This window comes from Zootoca vivipara, chromosome 8 (genome assembly GCF_965207765.1).
Source record: "Zootoca vivipara chromosome 8, rZooViv2.hap1.1, whole genome shotgun sequence".
Lineage (NCBI taxonomy): Eukaryota > Metazoa > Chordata > Lepidosauria > Squamata > Lacertidae > Zootoca > Zootoca vivipara.
The window spans coordinates 27,540,663-27,558,180 of record NC_142591.1 but is presented as its reverse complement, the minus strand read 5'-3'; the positions used below and the strand labels follow the sequence as shown (position 1 = coordinate 27,558,180).

The window sequence follows — 17,518 nt, the reverse complement described above, 5'->3', positions numbered from 1 at the left end:
AGCTGCGGCCCAGTCGCGGAAGTGCTTTGATGCCTCCACGGAGGGCCTCTCTGCCTCAGAGCGTACGCCGCCAATTTGGGCTTCACAATGCCTTGCTTGTGGATTACTTGGCTGCTAAGTTAGGCTTGCTTTCACGCGTCTCTCTCTTCTCCTCGCCAATCCACCCCGACCACCCCACCCACCCACCTTCGACACTTTCTCCCTCCCGCAACAATGGAGATAACACAACTTCGGAATGGAAAGGCGGGACGGGAGCTCGAAATCTGCTGGGCTGCGGGAAGGAGGGGAGCGTCCACGACTGGGCCGCAGCTGTGGTGGTGCTCCGATGCCTCTGCGGAGGCCGGGCCTTCACTCCAGGTGTCCGTGAAGGCATCAGAGTGCTTCTGCAGCTGCAGCCCAGTCTTAAAGCCTTGGAAACCTTGGTTTACTTACTTTCGGGTTACGGTAGTTCGTAAACCGTAAATTTGTAAACCGTGGTGTTCGTAAACCGAGGATCCACTGTACTTGCACTTTGATGTGCTTTTGAACTGCTAGGTGGGCAGGAGCAGGGCCCGAGCAACGGAGGCTCACCCCATTGCGGGGATTCGAACTGCCGACCTTCCGATCAGCAAGCCTTAGGCTCTGTTGTTTAGACCACAGCGCCATCCGCATCCCAAAGCATAGGTAGGAATGTATTACCGGTATTATAGAAAATGACAAAAATATGGAACTTGGCTGAACAATGCATATCACAAAGTTAGAGGTTAGTGTTGAATAAGTTTGAGCTGCAACAAAAAGGGGTGATATGCTCCTGTTCATTGTTCAGTTCAGTAAGCCAGGCTGCTCTGACCCTTACATGTCAGAAACTCATGGGGTCGAGGGAAACCAGTAGCTTCAGCACCATGGAGAGCACCATAATTAGCAGCTGAGGTGAGGGCTCTTCCATACTTTCCCTGAGTCCAAGCAGTTTTCCGCTTGTATCATTCTTTCTAGGCACAGATATGCGGTGTTTATTGTTTGTCCCACAGCTTTCCCCTGGAATACACACCCATTACCCCTGAATCAGAACATCCAGCAATCTGTGAACAAGCCAATTGCTGTCTAGTGGTTGCAGGTTCTGCCCGGGCACTGAGGTCCAGTGCCAAGGGCCTTCTGGCGGTTCCCTCACGAGAAGTCACGTTACAGGAAACCAAGCAGAGGGCCTTCTTGGTAGTGGCACTCGCCCTGTGGAATGCCCTCCCACCAGATGTCAAAGAGAAAAACAACTACCAGACTTTTAGGAGACATCTGAAGGCAGCCCTGTTTAGGGAAGCTTTTAATGTTTAATAGATTATTGTATTTTAATGTTTTGTTGGAAGCCGCCCAGAGTGGCTGGGGAAACCCAGCTAGATAGGCGGGGTATAAATAATAAATGTATTATTATTAGTCTGTTCCTCAGATCCTCCTCTCATAAGCTCCATCCTGCCCCTAGCCTGAAGACTGTGGTTTCCAAAGGACAAACCCCCTAGCCTGAAAATATGAGCACTTATTTGTCTTTCTGTGGCCTCTCACCTGGCTTGCTTGTTGATATCTCCTCCTTCTGCTACTGTTTTTGTTACTTAAGTATCCAGCCTCACACCCAAATGTCAGACATAAATGGAATGATAAAACATTAATAACTTTCTTCATAATGATTATATACCATTTAACATATGTATGTTAAATGGTACACACACACACACACTCTCTCTCTCTCTCTCACACACGCATCTCTAAGAGGTTTACATAACATATAAGCAAAAACCATGCTGTACCTTTCACATCTCCTTGGTTGTGGGCATTCCCATAGATCTGTGGTGTGCTGAATGTGAAATAAGTATAGCATGGGTGAAGGACATGCATTTTTCTAGAATAGTGCAGAAGCAGCCGATGTGATCCCTCCAGATATTGTTAGACTCCGACTTGCAGGAAGCATCAGAACAGTACCACATTGGCAACCCCTGCTGAGCTTACTGAAAATGGTGTGCTGTAGCTCATTTAGCATACTCCACATTCTTGTTCTATTGCAAGAGAAGAGGAAGACGGTTCACACACACACACACACACACACACACACACACACACACTTACTTGTATTAAGTTGTAGGCAAGTTGGATGCCCTGTGCTCACAAAATGGGTTGATTCTTTATCATTATTTTTTGGAAGGAGAACAGAAATGAGAATCTTAAACATAATGGATCAGATTTGTTTGTCAATAACATAACTGAGGCACATTTAAGGTTATAAACTATAAACTATTATAAACTATAACACAATTAAGGTTATAAACTACAAGGCAAATCCAAGTCCCACCTGAATTTGTTTTGTCCCCCACCCCCAGCAGATGTGCACTGTCTATGGCAAGGACATAAAACTAAAGAAAAATAAATAAATAAAAAGTGAAAAGGATGAAGAAACGGCAGGCCTGTGCAAGGAGGGGTATTTTCTTCCTGGAGTTTGGAATCTTTTTTTCTGTAGGTTTAAATGTAGGTGCAGCAGGGAAGTAATGAACCCTTAATTGTTGTTATTTTAATCACAATATTAACAAAACTACCTTAAAGTATGCATGGTGATGCTTGACTGGCAGAAAGATAGAGAGATGTGTCATGGGTCACAAAATATACTACGGACCCTGGCTGGTTGGTTCTTGAGACCCTCTGCCCCTTGAACTTTCAGGGGAACTGCTTTGAAATGGAGTTTTATGAGTCAGTTGTTGAAACAGCCGTGCTTTCCCATTGGAAGAAAGCAGTTGCATCATGTTACCAAACTGAAAACCACGAAGAAAATACTTGATGATTCTATATAGGTACTCATGCACTGAGGTGCTAGAGGTGTCAGGGAAGGGGTTGAACCTCTGCTGAGGGACACATCATGCTCTTTCCTCGCCTCAGGTGTGCAGCTTAATGGGCCACCCCCATTGTTTCTTGAGACGGACAGATGCCAACAGGGCCTCCGAGTGGATTTCAGAGAAATGAAAGGTTGCAATATTTCCTCACCCAACAGGAATGCTGCAGTTCAGCAATCCAGTTATATCCAGCAACCCAGAATACTATAAGGCAGGCATGTCCAAAGTCCCTTTCGGGGGCCTAATCCGGCCTGCCAGTCAGTTTAATCCAGCCGGTTTATTTCTGGGGTAAAATCCTTAAAAAAACCCTCAATAACTTCATCACTAAAAAAAAGCTCAACAACCTCAATCCAAAAAGAAAGCTCAACAATTTTGGGGTAAACCATAAAAAAGCTCAACAACTTCAATCTTTGAAAAAAGTTTGGACATCAGTAAGGTGTAAGGGACTTAAGCAGGTCATTCCTTGCCTTTCATGGTTTTTAACATGCCCCTAGCAACTGATCCTCAACATTCTGTGTTCCTTCAAGGTCACAGAGTATGCTGAGTTCTTCCTCATCTGGCTGTTCTTTTTTGTGGGTTTTGTCTCCTCTGGAGGTTCATACTTGTGCATACTTCAAGGATCACCAGAACAGCTGCTCCCTCTTGGTTGCTTTTTTGGTGGCCCTGTTTTGGCTCCAATCTTGTCAACACTCAGCTACCTGATTTTGCTGTTAGCGGGAACAATAATAATTTACAGCCATGTTTATTGTACAAAGCTTAGATTTTTGTTTGTGCTTTTCATCAGGAAGACCCAGGTTCAAATTCCCACTCCGCCATAAAGCAAGCCAGCATTTCTCAGCCTAGCCTACTTTACAAGAGGGGCTGCGAGGATAAATTAGGGTGGGGGAGAAGCATGTGTGCCACTGTCAGCTCCTTGAACGAAAGGCAGGATTAAAAGATAATAATTAAGTAATGCATAAGTTAAGAAATAAACAGTTAACTGATATGAAACTTGAAATAGAGATCTTTTCCATTTCAACTCCCCCAGCATACATTCTGATGCCAGCATCTGCGATGGATCTCACTTCCTCCCACGCTTCTGTAAAGGTTACATTGGAGAAAAAGTTACTACAAAGTCCCTCAACATACTGGGTAATGTACGCAGCATTAGAGCTGCTCCACACAGGCGGAATAATGAGGTGGTAGGAACCAGAGATGGTAGACTGTGCTGCAGCCATTCAGGCTACAGGTGGGGAATCCTCAGTTAAAAGAAATAAAACAACCTAGCATCCCCAAAAGATTCTAAAGTTTGATGGCTGACCTTTGTTGGTTAGCCACTGACACATTGCCAAAAATGGGATTAAAACATACAGAATTAGTTTACACTAATGTAAATGCATAGTTGTAGATTTAGAAATAACAGTGCTTTTTCCAGAAAAAAAGGGGACGGAATGCACTTCCCTCAGAAGACCCAGCCCAGAGCCCAAAGAGGATATATCTGGTGGGGGTGGGGAAGGGTCTCCTCACCAGCCAGAGGCTTGTTGAGGCTGCTCAGATGAGACAAGAGGAGGCCTCAGCTGAGCAGCTGAACGAGAATCCCCCTGTGCCTCTCTGGCTTGCATGAACCAGAGCTGGTTTTCCATGACTCAGCCAAGATGATCTCTGGCCTCTTCAGCAGCCTCAGGTTTTGTAGTTGGAGTCAGTCAGGGTCCCACCCTCCCAGGCCAGGCAGAAAAAGGCCTATAGAGCAGGGAGCAGGTCCTTCAGGATTTACAGCCAAGATGGAAACAGCAACCTGGGGCTTAGGGCTTGTGGAGGAAAGAAGCAGCAGAAAAAGCAAGGTTTCTCTCCATACCACACTGACATCCAAGGACCTAAAATGTTTCTCTCCCCACCCCCAGTACAAAGAATGGATTTACACATCTCACAGGTAGGGTGTGATCCATTATCAACCTTACACAGGTACTATTTATATATGATGAAAAGTCTTTCTCCATGATGACTGAAAACAAGTACAGTATATCTTTTTCAGATTTTTCATGGGGTCACGAAGAGTCGGACAAGACTAAACGACTAAACAACAACAACAAGGCTGTTGTTATTATTTATTAAATCTATAGTTGCATCTATGATGTGGTTACAGCACATCTCATGTTGACTGGGAGGGAACTTTATTCAGAAACAATATATCTGTGTTTGCACAGATAGTGTGAATCCACTTGCAATATAAAGCTTCCCTCAGGAGATTGTGAGAACTGCTGCAGATTTAAGGTTGAACTATAATGAATGGCTTGCTATTGTTATAATTTCAATACAAATCTAGCCACTGGAGAATCCAGTTTTTCTTACTTTCATTCTATTATTTTTTTTGCAAATACTTTTTTATTCATTTCCCACAAATTTATATAACAAAAATACAGATAACAAAATACAATTAAAACAAACAATACAATAGAACGATAAAAAAACCAAACAACAACAACAACATACCTTTTATCCTTATTAACTTTTACAATTCCATCTTAGGTGAGACTTCCCTCAGTCCCTCCTCCTGACTATTGTTATAATTTCAATACAAATCTAGCCACTGGAGAATGCAGTTTTTTCTTACGTTCATTCTAGTATCCTCATTATCGTACTGTATAGGCATAGTTGACATTCTGTAAAATAGAAATAGGTTTATGATATCCAGATTTGAACCACGTCTAGGGTAAGAAAGTTATTAGAGAAGGGCAAACAATGAAAGGCTCATTTTGTCTGTTAGAAACAATTGGGGTGTGAGCATATCAATATAAGGCGCTTTTAACTTTCAGGGATTTTAGTGACACATACTTAACACTCTAATTGAAAACAGTGACACCTAAAAGTGAATAATTTTAGTTGAATTGTGCCTCTGAAATGTAGCTTCCTCATTTACAATTCACTGGCAAAGTAATTGAACACATTAGTTCAACATGGGTGAAGATCCTTTTGAATACACTATATATATATATAGATTTACTGTTGTATTCATTACAAGAGAGTACTTCAGTTATTACACAATATTGTTGTTAACATTTTTTAAATCATTTTTTATCTCACCCTTCCTCCAATGAACATGGGGCAGTTTAAACATTTCTTCAACCCTTTTATCCTAGCAACAACGCTGTGAGGTGGCTTAGAATTAGTCCAAGGTCACCCAGTAAGCTTTGTTGTTGAGTAGGGGCTAGAATCCAGGTTGATGAGCATTAATATAAAAGTATATCTGTGCATGTTTGCTAATGTTAGTTATTAAGGGGGAAATAATAATTCATTTAAACAAAATAAAATGAATACCAATGATAAAATGTTTATTATTTGTAACAGCTAATTATAATAGATAGTTTCCAAGCATCATACTGTGTGCATTTGACTTAGTTAACTTTTTCTGAGAGTTTACTGTCATAATCTGCATTGTGAAATAGAGGCTACAAGATTTGGTGCTGCTCCAACATCTGTGCTTTAACAAGTCGGACAATGAATGTTTTTCTTCTACACATCTTATAGACCATGTGTCCTGTACATTATGATTGCAGCTGCTGCCTTGTTCACACAGAGAGAGTTGGAAAGAAGGTTGTATTTGGTTTCAGAAGACACCTGTTGCCTAGAAAACCCTCGCATACCTGAGTGACTAGGATAGTAATATGTGTGAAACTCACAAGAAATCCTTCAATTATGCATTGTCAAGGAACACGTTTAGATTTCTTCACTGCGTTAATGCTAGAGTATCAGCACAAACAGAAGTAAGCAAGGGCTACATGTGAAGTAATTTCTGGAGGCTTTTGCAAGAATGCTGTGTACTGTATATGTTCTTGTTAAGAAAGACAAATATCTATAAGAAATGTCTGCTGCTGTGCCATGAGCATAAGAAGAACACTAGTATTCAGAAGTCTACTGCTTCCATCTGTGGATGCAGAGCATAGCCATCATAGTTCAAAGCCACTGAAAGCCTTATTTATCCTCAATGAATTTGTCTAATGAACCATCCAAGTTGGTGGCCATCACTGCTGCTTGTGGGAGCAAATTCCATAGTTTAACTATGCAGTGTGTGAATAAGTTCTCTTTCTTTTGCCTGTCCTAAATCTTCCAGCATTCAGCTTCATTGAATGTCCCTTCGATCATAGGATTGTAGAGTTGGAAGGGATCCTGAGGATCATCTAGTCCAACCCCTTTGAATGCAGGAATACGCAGCTGTCCCATACGGAGATTGAACCTACGACCTTGGCATTACCAGCACCACACTCCAACCAGTGGAGCTATCCACACAGTTTAAACCAGGGGTCCCCAGACTTACCCGCCTTCGGGCCGGTGCCCGCCGCGCGATTGCGCGGCGAGCCGGAGGGTGGGAGAGTGTGCGCGCAGTGGGCCGGAGGGTGGGGGAGTACGCGCCAGTGCGCATGCGCACACCCATTTACTGGCACGGTGGCGCGCTTCCAGGCCGGAAAAATCGCTGAAAATTGTTTGTGCGCATGCGTATGGCCTCCCCCGACCCGGAAGTGCACCTCCCCCGACCCGGAAGTGCACCGGAAATGACCTCTTCTGGGTCGGGAGAGGCCCATACGCATGCGCAGAAATGATTTTCGGCAATTTTTTTTTTAATCTGGAAGCGTGCCACCACGCAGCGCGTCGCAAGAGCGGGCGGCAGCAGCGGGCGGCGGGGGTCGCCGCAGGCCGGATTGGGAGGCCAATTGGGCCGCCTCCGGCCCGGGGGCCGTAGTCTGGGGACCCCTGGTTTAAACGCAATTCGCTGTATGTGGTCTGCTAACCTCCATTGTAAGGCCAGTTCTTAGGCATAATTGCGGCTGGTTTTGATGATTTACAGTGACTGCTGTTTTCATAAACAATTCTATGAATAGCAAGATCAATGCAATTGTTTATTGTTTTTATAAAGAGTAAAATCAATAAAAATCCACACTTCTAAATTAGTAACTAAGCTGCTAATGTGTCAGAGAACATTGTCACAATTGATCTTGCTTCACTGTTGCTGCCACTGTTTGGAAACTTCATGGTCCATCAGCAAAGCAGTCTGCTCACATATGTGCCCGTGTTGATCTGGCTGCATCCAAAGGCTGGACACATTGCTAACAGTTGAGTCAGGGCATGATGTCATTATCCCAGAAGAGAAAGGACTTTGTATCTGCACTTTTGTGAGGAGCATTTTCTGGTGTTTGGAAGTAACCGTTAGTGCAGTTTCCATTGTAGGGCCGTATACAATGAGGGGGGAAATAATGATGCAAAAGGTCTTTTGAAAGCCCACAAAAGAACATAATGTGAAGCAAAATGTTGTGATTGAGAAGAAAAATTGCTAATTATTGGGGGTTGGGGTTGTTCAAGTGATGCTTCAATGGACCACATTGAATATTCTAAGGCAGATGTTGTGGAACTACAATAAAGTCTCTCCTCTTTACAGAGGGGAGGGGTTGTGAGTGGAAGCCGCTCCCGCGTAGGCAAGGGGGCGTTGCGGCCCCTTGCCTACCTGCCCTCGCTGCCGCGCCATGCCTCCAGTAGCCAGCCAATAGACCTCAGCCTCCATTTTGCGCCACCCATTAACTATAATACATTGTGTCCGTGTGTCTTTATTTCCCCAAGCGGGTGGCGGGTTCTCGACTCACAACTACTAGTTCTAGCAAGCATGATGGGAGTTTTTGCCCATGGCCAATGGCTAGGGTTGATGGGAGGCCCAAAGGTTCCCCTGCTCTAAGGGAATGGTTTTTAAATTTCTTTGTTTTACAGTCTCCTATGATAGTCTCCATGAACCACTGTTGAGAGCAAATAATTCCTGCTCCAGGTACAAAATAGGATAGAAGAAAACATTGTCCTTGAGACTGTATGGGAAATAATGGCAGTGTCCTTATCTACACACCTTGAGTGTAGATAAGGACACTGCCACTGAGTGGCATCAGATGAGCCTGCAGTATACAGTAACCCACTGTGATCGCTACTCAAGCCTACGGGGTTGTCAGGTGGAATCTGCAGTGCAAATGCATCACCACACATATTGGCATGTGCCACAGCAGGGGGTAAAATATAGTCTTCAAAATGCCTCTTTCCCTTTTCCGCATTCTGTCAATTATTACTCCGTGTTTCCTTAATGGTAAATACAGCATGACCCAGGAAGCCGAGAACTGGGATGGTACAGATGGCATGGAAGAAGCCATCATTCTCTGAAACATACCGTAGTTCTGCTATTTCAGATGGGCTTATTCATTGCAGCCACCTGGTACTCCTGAAATGTTAAATCTGCACTCCCATCCGTTGTGAGGCTCATGCTAGCCTGGCTTACTTGCTGCTGTAAGAGAGCTGCAAATAAAATTATAAAAATGAACAATGTGAAAATTAGAGTAAAATATGGTAATAATAATAATAATAATAATAATAATACCATAATATGGATTTAGATAACTGGAATGAACAAATCAATGTGGATTTGGATAGCTTTATTTTTGAAGCCATTAATGTCCTAAAAATAATAATAATCACAAGTGAAAGGGTTTAGTGTTTACATATTTTAAATACTCATAACTCGGTTTGTCACCCTTTTTTCCAGGCAGAAATGATCCGCGCAGCTTTTCAAGCACAGAGAGCATATCTACTGTTGACCTCACAGTATCAAGAACCTCAGGAGGTAAGAGAGAGGTGGGAGAGGTGGCTTTTTTTTTTTTTTAGTTGGATGGCACTGAATAAATGCCTTATTGACCTTTCCAATGAAGTCACTTCTGATCGTTCACACCAATCATTTATGAGTGCTGTGCAGGTGTCATGGACATGTGACCTGTTTGTAATTAACACAAAATAGGCAAACCACCTCTGGTCTCCTTTAGGAGGAAAGTTCAGGACAGAAATACAGTGGTGCCTCGCAAGACGAATTTAATTTGTTCTGTGAGTCAATTCGTTTTGTGAAAAATTAGTCTTGCGAATCCCATAGGAATGCATTGATTTTTATTTTTTTACCCATAGGAACGCATTAATTGAATTTTAATGCATTCCTATGGGAAACCGTGATTCGCTAGATGAATTTTTCACAAAACAAATTTGTCTTGCGAGGCAACCTCCGATTGCAAAACCCATTCGTCTAGCAAAAAAATTGTCTAGCAGGGCATTCGTCTAGCAAGGTACCACTGTAGAATAATTAAAAAGGGAAAAAAAGAAAACTTGCCACGAATAACCAAAATGTGTTTGCTTTGACATATCCTGAACTCAAGGACATAGAGCAGCCAAACTGCGGCCCTCCAGATGTTTTGGCCTACAACTCCCATGATCCCTAGCTAAGAGGACCAATGGTCAGGGATGATGGGAATTGTAGTCCAAAACATCTGGAGGGCCGAAGTTTGGGGGTGCCTGACATAGAGCAAAGGTTATTTTGGGTCTTATACAAATATATCAGTGTAGTTGTCAACTGTAGCATTCATATGGCAACCCTAGCTTCCTACAGTATTACCATTGCTATTTGTCTAGAAAAAGAGGTGCTGGAACTCACCATGAACACCTCCCTTGTTCTCTTTTAATGGCAATGGCGCCCACCTGAGAGGTGCCAGCTCTGAGTTCCAGCGAGTTTGGGCTGAAAAAAAGCCCTGGGTATTACAGCAACCTGATGTGCACAGAATGGTCCAGAAGAGAGAAGAAAAGAGGCTCCCCTATAACTTTGTTTGCGATGTCATCTGTGTTTGCCTCTGCTTATAACCTAAAACTATGCAGTCAGTGTGAAATCCAAACAGGAAAGCCAACCATTAGTTTACCAAAACTCGCAGAGCAGAGAAAAGCAAATGAGGGTGACAGCATCTAAGTGCTGCAGAAAAGCGAGTAATTGTGTCATTCTGCTGTCTAGACGGTTTGCTTTAGTAATGTAAAGCTGTGAATGAGCTGGCTAGCTGTGATCACAGCATAGTAGCTTTGCAGATATTCAGAAACAGCATTGTTGAGACTGAGGGGATTTGCCGAGTTCCTGCTGGGTTGGACACAGGGATGTCTTATTTTAAAAGAGGAAATGGGGGGTGGGATGTCTGTCCTCTGCTTTAAGAAGCAAGTGAACTCAGGAACAAAATGGAAAGGGTGTTGCTAAAACTACATTATACTATGATTGACACAAAAGGGCAAGCAGAAAATAGGGTGTCTGGGATTTCCCCCCTTATTTCATTGGGTCACAAATTTTAGGGATTTCTTCAGTATCTGTACCTAGCAAATCACAACCAAGTGTCCCTTCAGTGCAGTTTAGATTTGCTTTCAGCAGTTAAGTTTACATTTTATTATTCCTTCTTGAAGCACTTTTCTTTCTGTATATGCAAAAATAGCAAGAGCAGAGAAGATCGTTCCAGCTGGCATGCCAATCCCACATCAACTACAATAAATTACTTAGCAGGGTGAATGTTATGTTACTTTTTATGGTCATGTTCTATATTTGTATGTGAAGTGGAAATGATCACATGACAAAAGCACCCTCTGATATTAGAGCTTATGTATACCAGCTAGTGGCTGTTGCCTGCAGAATCACCTTTTAGAAAGCCGTGATTGTTTCTGAAACTCATTTCAGTTATTTGGAATTCATTTCTGATTTTTTCATATCAAATATTAAAATGGCAAAGTACTGTAAGTTGTACTTTAAAGTCAGGAAATAAGAGTGGAGAATTATATATATAAATCATTTGGGAGCTTTTCTAACTAATTAAGATAAAGCAAGATTACTGCTAGAAGCAAGATTACTGCTAGAATTCAGACTCCTCTACAAGTTAAAGCATTTTGTAACATAGTTGTACATGCAGGGATTCCAGGTTTGCCACTGATTCAAGTTTTCTGAAAATCTGTCCATGCAGCTGTTTTAATTCTGACCCTTGAAACTTATCTTTGTGACCCAAAATATTATTTTTCAAAACTGTAGTTGAAATATGTACAATATGTTGAGAATAATACCTTGAAGCTGCACCCAAACACGTTTTCTCTCCCCACCACTGCAGAATCTGATTATTCATATATAGGAGTGCTGTGCCAGTTTCAAGTGGCAAGCAGTAAGAACTCTGGTTCAAGTTGCCTAATTGGATTCAAAGCAGGTTAATGTTATATTCATCACAGCACATATCATAAAAATGTAGCTTGAGAAATGTTACTACATACCTGACTTCCCTTTTACTGTTTTCTATTGCACTAGCCCTAATAGAGCATTGGTAGCTTGAAAACTGGTCAGATGTAATAAGTATATAAGAACGGTTGCCTGTTGGATGTTGTGGACTGCCACTCTCATAATTCCAAGCCAGCATGGTCTACCCTGGAGAGGAAGAAGAACATAAGAGTTGAGGGAGGCCCTTTCTTCCTGCCTCCCCAATTACAGTACAGTCAGGGCTGGCCCTACGGCCAGGCTGGGTGGTGCAGGGCACCACAGCGCTGGCCCGCCAGGAGGGCGCCGCGAGCTGCGCCCGCCAGCTGCGCCCACAGCAACCGCGCTGTGCCTGCCTGCCCGCCACACAGCAGCGCCTGTGGTAGCCGCGCTGCGCGCTGTGCCCACCGCGCTGGGAAACGGGGCGGGAGGGCTCCGGAGGGATCCGGCGCACCACAGCGCCAGGGGCGCTTAAGACGGCCCTGAGTACAGTTGCTTCCATTAATCCTATACAAGTCAGTTGAATTGTGATATATAGACTATAGAGCATTATAAGCAACCTCTGATCAATTCCTATTATCATATTATTTTTAAAAATGCAAATGCAAAGCCTAAAACTAGCTTCCAGAAGTATCTGAACAGGGAGAAGTTGGCTCCTTGCCAAGAGGCGCAACTACAGATAGTAAGATTAGTAACAGGTGCTGCTGAAAATACAAATGGTGTTGTTTTTTTTATTTTAAAAAAAAACCTCATTTAAAAATGTGTTGTTCATAGCTGTCAATAGCCCAGCTGGTCTGACGCTGAAATTCTGTAGTCGGACATACCTGTCATTAATACACAAATTCTATATTAAAAACTCAGGATTCTCAAAACAGAAGAAACCTAAATGACAATGATTTCTGTTTGTTGTGTTCATAGTCCATAGAAGTGGCACAAAATGGAATCAGAACAAATTCTACTGCTTTAAACTGTATGTTATGAATTATTATTCTTGTTGCTATTATTAATTACCTGCCCTTCACCCAAAGGTTGAGTTACAAAAGCATAATATTAAAAACAATTAAAAACAATTTGCAATCACCAAAATAAGGTGGGTCCTAATATATACACATACTTCAAGCCAGGGTAAAGAGCAGCATTTGCCAGGAGATCATATAACTGTAGAGTTGGAAGGGACCATGAGGGTCATCTAGTCAAACCCCCTCAATGCAGGAATCTTTTGTCCAACATGGGACCCGAACCCACAACCCTGAGATTAGGAGTCCCATGCTCTACTGACTGAGCCATCCAGGAGTCCTGTATAATGAAGGCTGCAGGTGCAGGGAGTTCCACAGTTTAGAGTCTGCCATAGAGAGTTATGCAATCAGCCATCTGATTGGAAATAAATCTCAGTAAAAAATAATTATTATTATCTGGATTTGGCCTGTGTGATTCAGGATGAAAACTTCTCACTCAACAATGTATAAGTGCAAGGTTATTTTCTGCTATGGAATTTCCTCTGATATTTATTCTGCGTCCTGACCCTGTTCCAGGTTTGTCCAAGGCTTCAGTGCTCAAATCTGAGTGGAACATAAGGCAAACTAAACAAAGCAAGGCTCAACAGGTACACAGGAGGCAAGAATACACGCACTAAGCACTAGCTAAGATGTTGACCCAACAAATGACACATTGCCTACACCTTCCTTTGAAGTAAGGGGTAGACACCACTTTGCACAGCGAGTGTCCTGCACCCTAGGACTGGACCTTCCTTTGAACAGGCTGGCTACACAAGGCTCGTTCACATAGCTGGTGTCACTATCACGTCCTTGGAGATGGGGGTGGAGTCAGAGCTGGGTTAGCACCAGACCTGTTCTCCATTATCTCCCCCAAAGTGGAAGGCTCCTCAGTGCCAAGAGGTAGCACCATGGCTGGAAACATTGAACTAGGGTTGTCTGGATGCTCCTCCATAAATCTGGAGCAAGCTTGAGTGCAGCAGCAATGGCACTTTAATCTTTATCAGATAGCAGCAGAACAGCTGGAGCCAAGAAGTGCCTGAGAAGTGTGCAGCCTGACCAAGCCGCAGGCAATAGCGGAACATCTGAACCCAGAGACCATTCGCCAGTGCCCCACCTTGTCAACCTGGGCTGGCTGTACAACTTTCTGACTCCTCCTCTCTGCAGATCCAGTGTGCTGCTGCTATGTCAGCAGTAATAACACTTCTTCTTTTTAATATTGCAGAGTGAAGTGACTATTCTTTTAAAACCAATATCAGACAAGATCCAGGAAATTCAGACGTTCAGGGAGAGAAATCGAGGAAGTAAAATGTTTAATCATCTGTCAGCAGTCAGTGAAAGCATTCCAGCTCTTGGGTGGATAACTGTGGTGAGTTTTGAATTTTTCTTTTAAAAAAATAATCCTTATTTTTGACATGCTGTGCCCAGCTAATGTCAAATTCAAGTTGTGTCTTCTCCCCCCTCCCTGTGTTTCAAAATCTTCATGGTTACATTCTAAAATGCAGGGAAGTTTTGCCTTTTGATTTTACATCCTCTTTCTCTTTCTTTTTCTCCACTCTTGCATCATTTACATGATGGTCCTCTACCTTTCCTTAGTCTCCTAAGCCAGGGCCTTATGTCAAGGAGATGAATGATGCTGCTACCTTTTATACAAACAGGGTGTTAAAAGACTACAAGCATAGGTAAGTTATTAAAAACATATATTTAAAAATTGCTACATTTCTCTGGTGGTATTTCAGAACCAGTTTTATCAAGTTCTAAAGAATATTGTATGATTTTGAATCTACTACAAAAAGTATTTGAGAAATATGTGTTGTCTCCCAAAATCACAGATTGGATTTTGGCAAACTTAACTAGATTTATCCATCCTGGAGGAGAAGTGGGTGGGCTGGGATTTTGTTTTTGTATCTTTTTCTTTTCTTTTTGGTAATTGTTAATATACTGGAAATCAATAAAACTATATTTATGTGAAAGAAAGAAAGAAAGAAAGAAAGAAAGAAAGAAAGAAAGAAAGAAAGAAAGAAAGAAAGAAAGAAAGAAAGAAAGAAAGATGTGTTGTGTACAATATAACCCATATTGTGTTCTAAATTTAGCAATGCAATAACTTCAGATAGAGCCACTTAAAAATGTGTATTTATTCACATCATTTCACAAATGTCAATTCTGCTCTAAGGACTTGTAAAGGAGCAGAACAATGCATAATGAGCAAGCTGCTACCTAAGGCAGGCTTCCTCAACCTCAGCCCTCCAGATGTTTTGAGACTACAGTTCCCATCATCGCTGACCACTGGTCCTGCTAGCTAGGGGTCATGGGAGTTGTAGGCCAAAAACATCTGGAGGGCCGAGGTTGAGGAAGCCTGACCTAAGGTGTATTACAAGAATGCAGGAAGTCCTCAGAGATGCTTATACATTAATACTGTATTATTTTACTCTAACTCAGCTGAAGATTTCGTAGCCTCCAAGCCTTTTTTTCAGTGGCTGGTCACTCCAATGGTCCTAGCTACACTGGCGGATCCCTTACACTCTAGCTAGGTTAGCATAACATTGGTATATTCACCCAGCACAAAAGCTGAAGGAGAAAAAGCCAATGACAAGGAGTCAATTCCTGCATGATGATGGGGACATGTTCCAAGCAGATGCCACAGTCTCTGCTTTAACTCACCACTAGTAATTTTACATGTGCTATCCAGTACAGGCCTATGAAACTAATGCAGTTGCATTCCAGCCAGGAAGAGTGAGGAGGCTGGAGGAAAAATAAATATGCCAGTTCCACAACTAGTGTATTTTCCTTCCCTCGTCAGGAATATGTATGGGGAACAGGCTCCCTCAACCTGCCTCCCAAACTCTCCCTTCACCACTGTTGAAGAACTGATGGTAGGGGATGGGTGGCTGTTAGCTTTCCGCAGCTGCAGCGAGGAGACTTCTGATGGTGGACCTCCTTTTCTGCTGGAATACCTCCTTCTCCATAGCATCTGCAATATTCTTTCAGGCCTGTGATCCCAGGGATCGAAGGGGTTGTCCCCCAAAATGTTTAATGCATGCACAAGTATTTCCCATTATGTTACAGTGATTTGCGCCATGTTGATTGGGTGAAGTCATTCTTGAATATCTGGACAGAACTTCAGGCATACATCAAAGAATATCACACCACTGGGCTCGCATGGAGTAAAACTGTAAGTGCTGTATTTCTTGGAATTTCCTTCCAATGCAAGAAAAGTTGAATAATACTTAGCCTCTCTTACCCTGTATTCAGTGTTCCCTCTGATCCTTGGAAATGGCTAATTGAGGATATTATATTACAGAAATTTACTGTGAGGAAAAAGAAGCTCCTAGTGAATGTACCATTACTTGCCCTCTCTCTTAAATGGGTAATGTAAGACCTGATAATGCTGGCCGCTGAATTCAGGAATCTGTCTCAACTCTAAGCTCAATGATAAAGACCACATTCATGTCACACTTGTTAAAGTCAAGGGCTCTCTACATGCTGCTGTGGAATGCAGACATGTTTAAGGAAATAGAAAGTTTGCATTGAAGGACAGACGACACAATTATTGGCACATGCAGTTTGGCCCCTGAGGCGTAAGACAGTACAGTACAGTACAGTCAAACCTCGGTTGTTGAACGCAATCCGTTCTGGAAGCCCGTTTGGCTTCCGAAATGTTCAACAACTGTGGCACGGCTTCCGATTGGTTGCAAGAGCTTCCTGCACTCAAGCAGAAGCCGTGTCGGATGTTCAGCTTCCGAAAAATGTTTGAAAACTGGAGCATTTACTTCTGTTTGGGAGCTGAAACTTTCCAAAACAGAGATGTTCGGGAGCCGAGGTTTGGCTGTAATGGCTGGCAAGGAGTAATGGCCGCGTACCTGACTTCCTGGCAGTGGAGCCACTTACTGGGAGGGTGCTGAGTAATCACACCAGTGGGAACAGTAGATTGGCTCCACCAGTGTGCCTGCACAGCTCTGCCATTGCTGCCCCCTCAGCTCTCCACCCTCCCCCCCCATAAGTGACTCTGCTTCCAGGTCTGGTGTTGTGGCAGTTCCTGGCGTAAGACATCCAGATGTAAGCAAAGTGACGAGGTGTGGTAGGTTGAAAACATTTCAAGAGTTAATTTTCAGGAACTTGGTTAGTTCTATCTGGCCTCTATGCTTTCTTCTTGTCTTCTGTGTGCTGCCAAATTAGCAAGAAGCAGGTTCACCATCTATAGCTGTAAAAAATGCCAGGTATTTTAGTTCAGTGCCTTTTACTCACCATCATCACTTGCCTTCTAAATGAAAGATGTCAAGACTTACGGCTTTTTAGCCATATCAGCTCACCACTAACAGGCAAAAATTCGAAATGAAAAAAACTCTTTTAGAAAATGGGAAGGAAATGTATCCCAACAATTATATTTATTTTAGAAGGGTAACACCACAATTATGAGAAAGCCAGCATGTGAAAACAGCACTATATTCTTCCCTCCTGTGCTATAGAAACTGTCATGGGTGGTAGAGTTAATCACCATACCAAAAAACTGGCTCGCTAAACTAAATAGTGTGGCTAAATGTAACCCACACTGATGTACAGACAGCATGGCAAATCCGGAACAGGTGATAAATGGCACTAAT

At 42.8% G+C, this 17,518-nt stretch overlaps 1 protein-coding gene across 4 annotated transcripts in view; it reads left to right on the top strand.

The window, feature by feature from the left end:
* The window catches only part of CAP2 (cyclase associated actin cytoskeleton regulatory protein 2), a 46,777-nt gene that overhangs the window by 16,227 nt on the left and 13,032 nt on the right, over window positions 1-17,518 (top strand). For 3 of the 4 annotated variants that reach the window (XR_015951384.1, XM_035125782.3, XM_088675211.1), the window contains exons 4-7: window positions 9,388-9,465; window positions 14,143-14,286; window positions 14,514-14,599; window positions 15,984-16,089. Coding sequence is in view for 3 of the 4 variants with exons in the window: in XM_035125782.3 (XP_034981673.2) it covers window positions 9,388-9,465; window positions 14,143-14,286; window positions 14,514-14,599; window positions 15,984-16,089 (414 nt within the window). In the remaining variant the exon portion in view is untranslated. Of the gene's footprint in view, window positions 1-6,381; window positions 6,584-9,387; window positions 9,466-14,142; window positions 14,287-14,513; window positions 14,600-15,983; window positions 16,090-17,518 lie in introns of those variants that run through there. The other variant, XM_035125784.3, reaches the window with a different exon arrangement.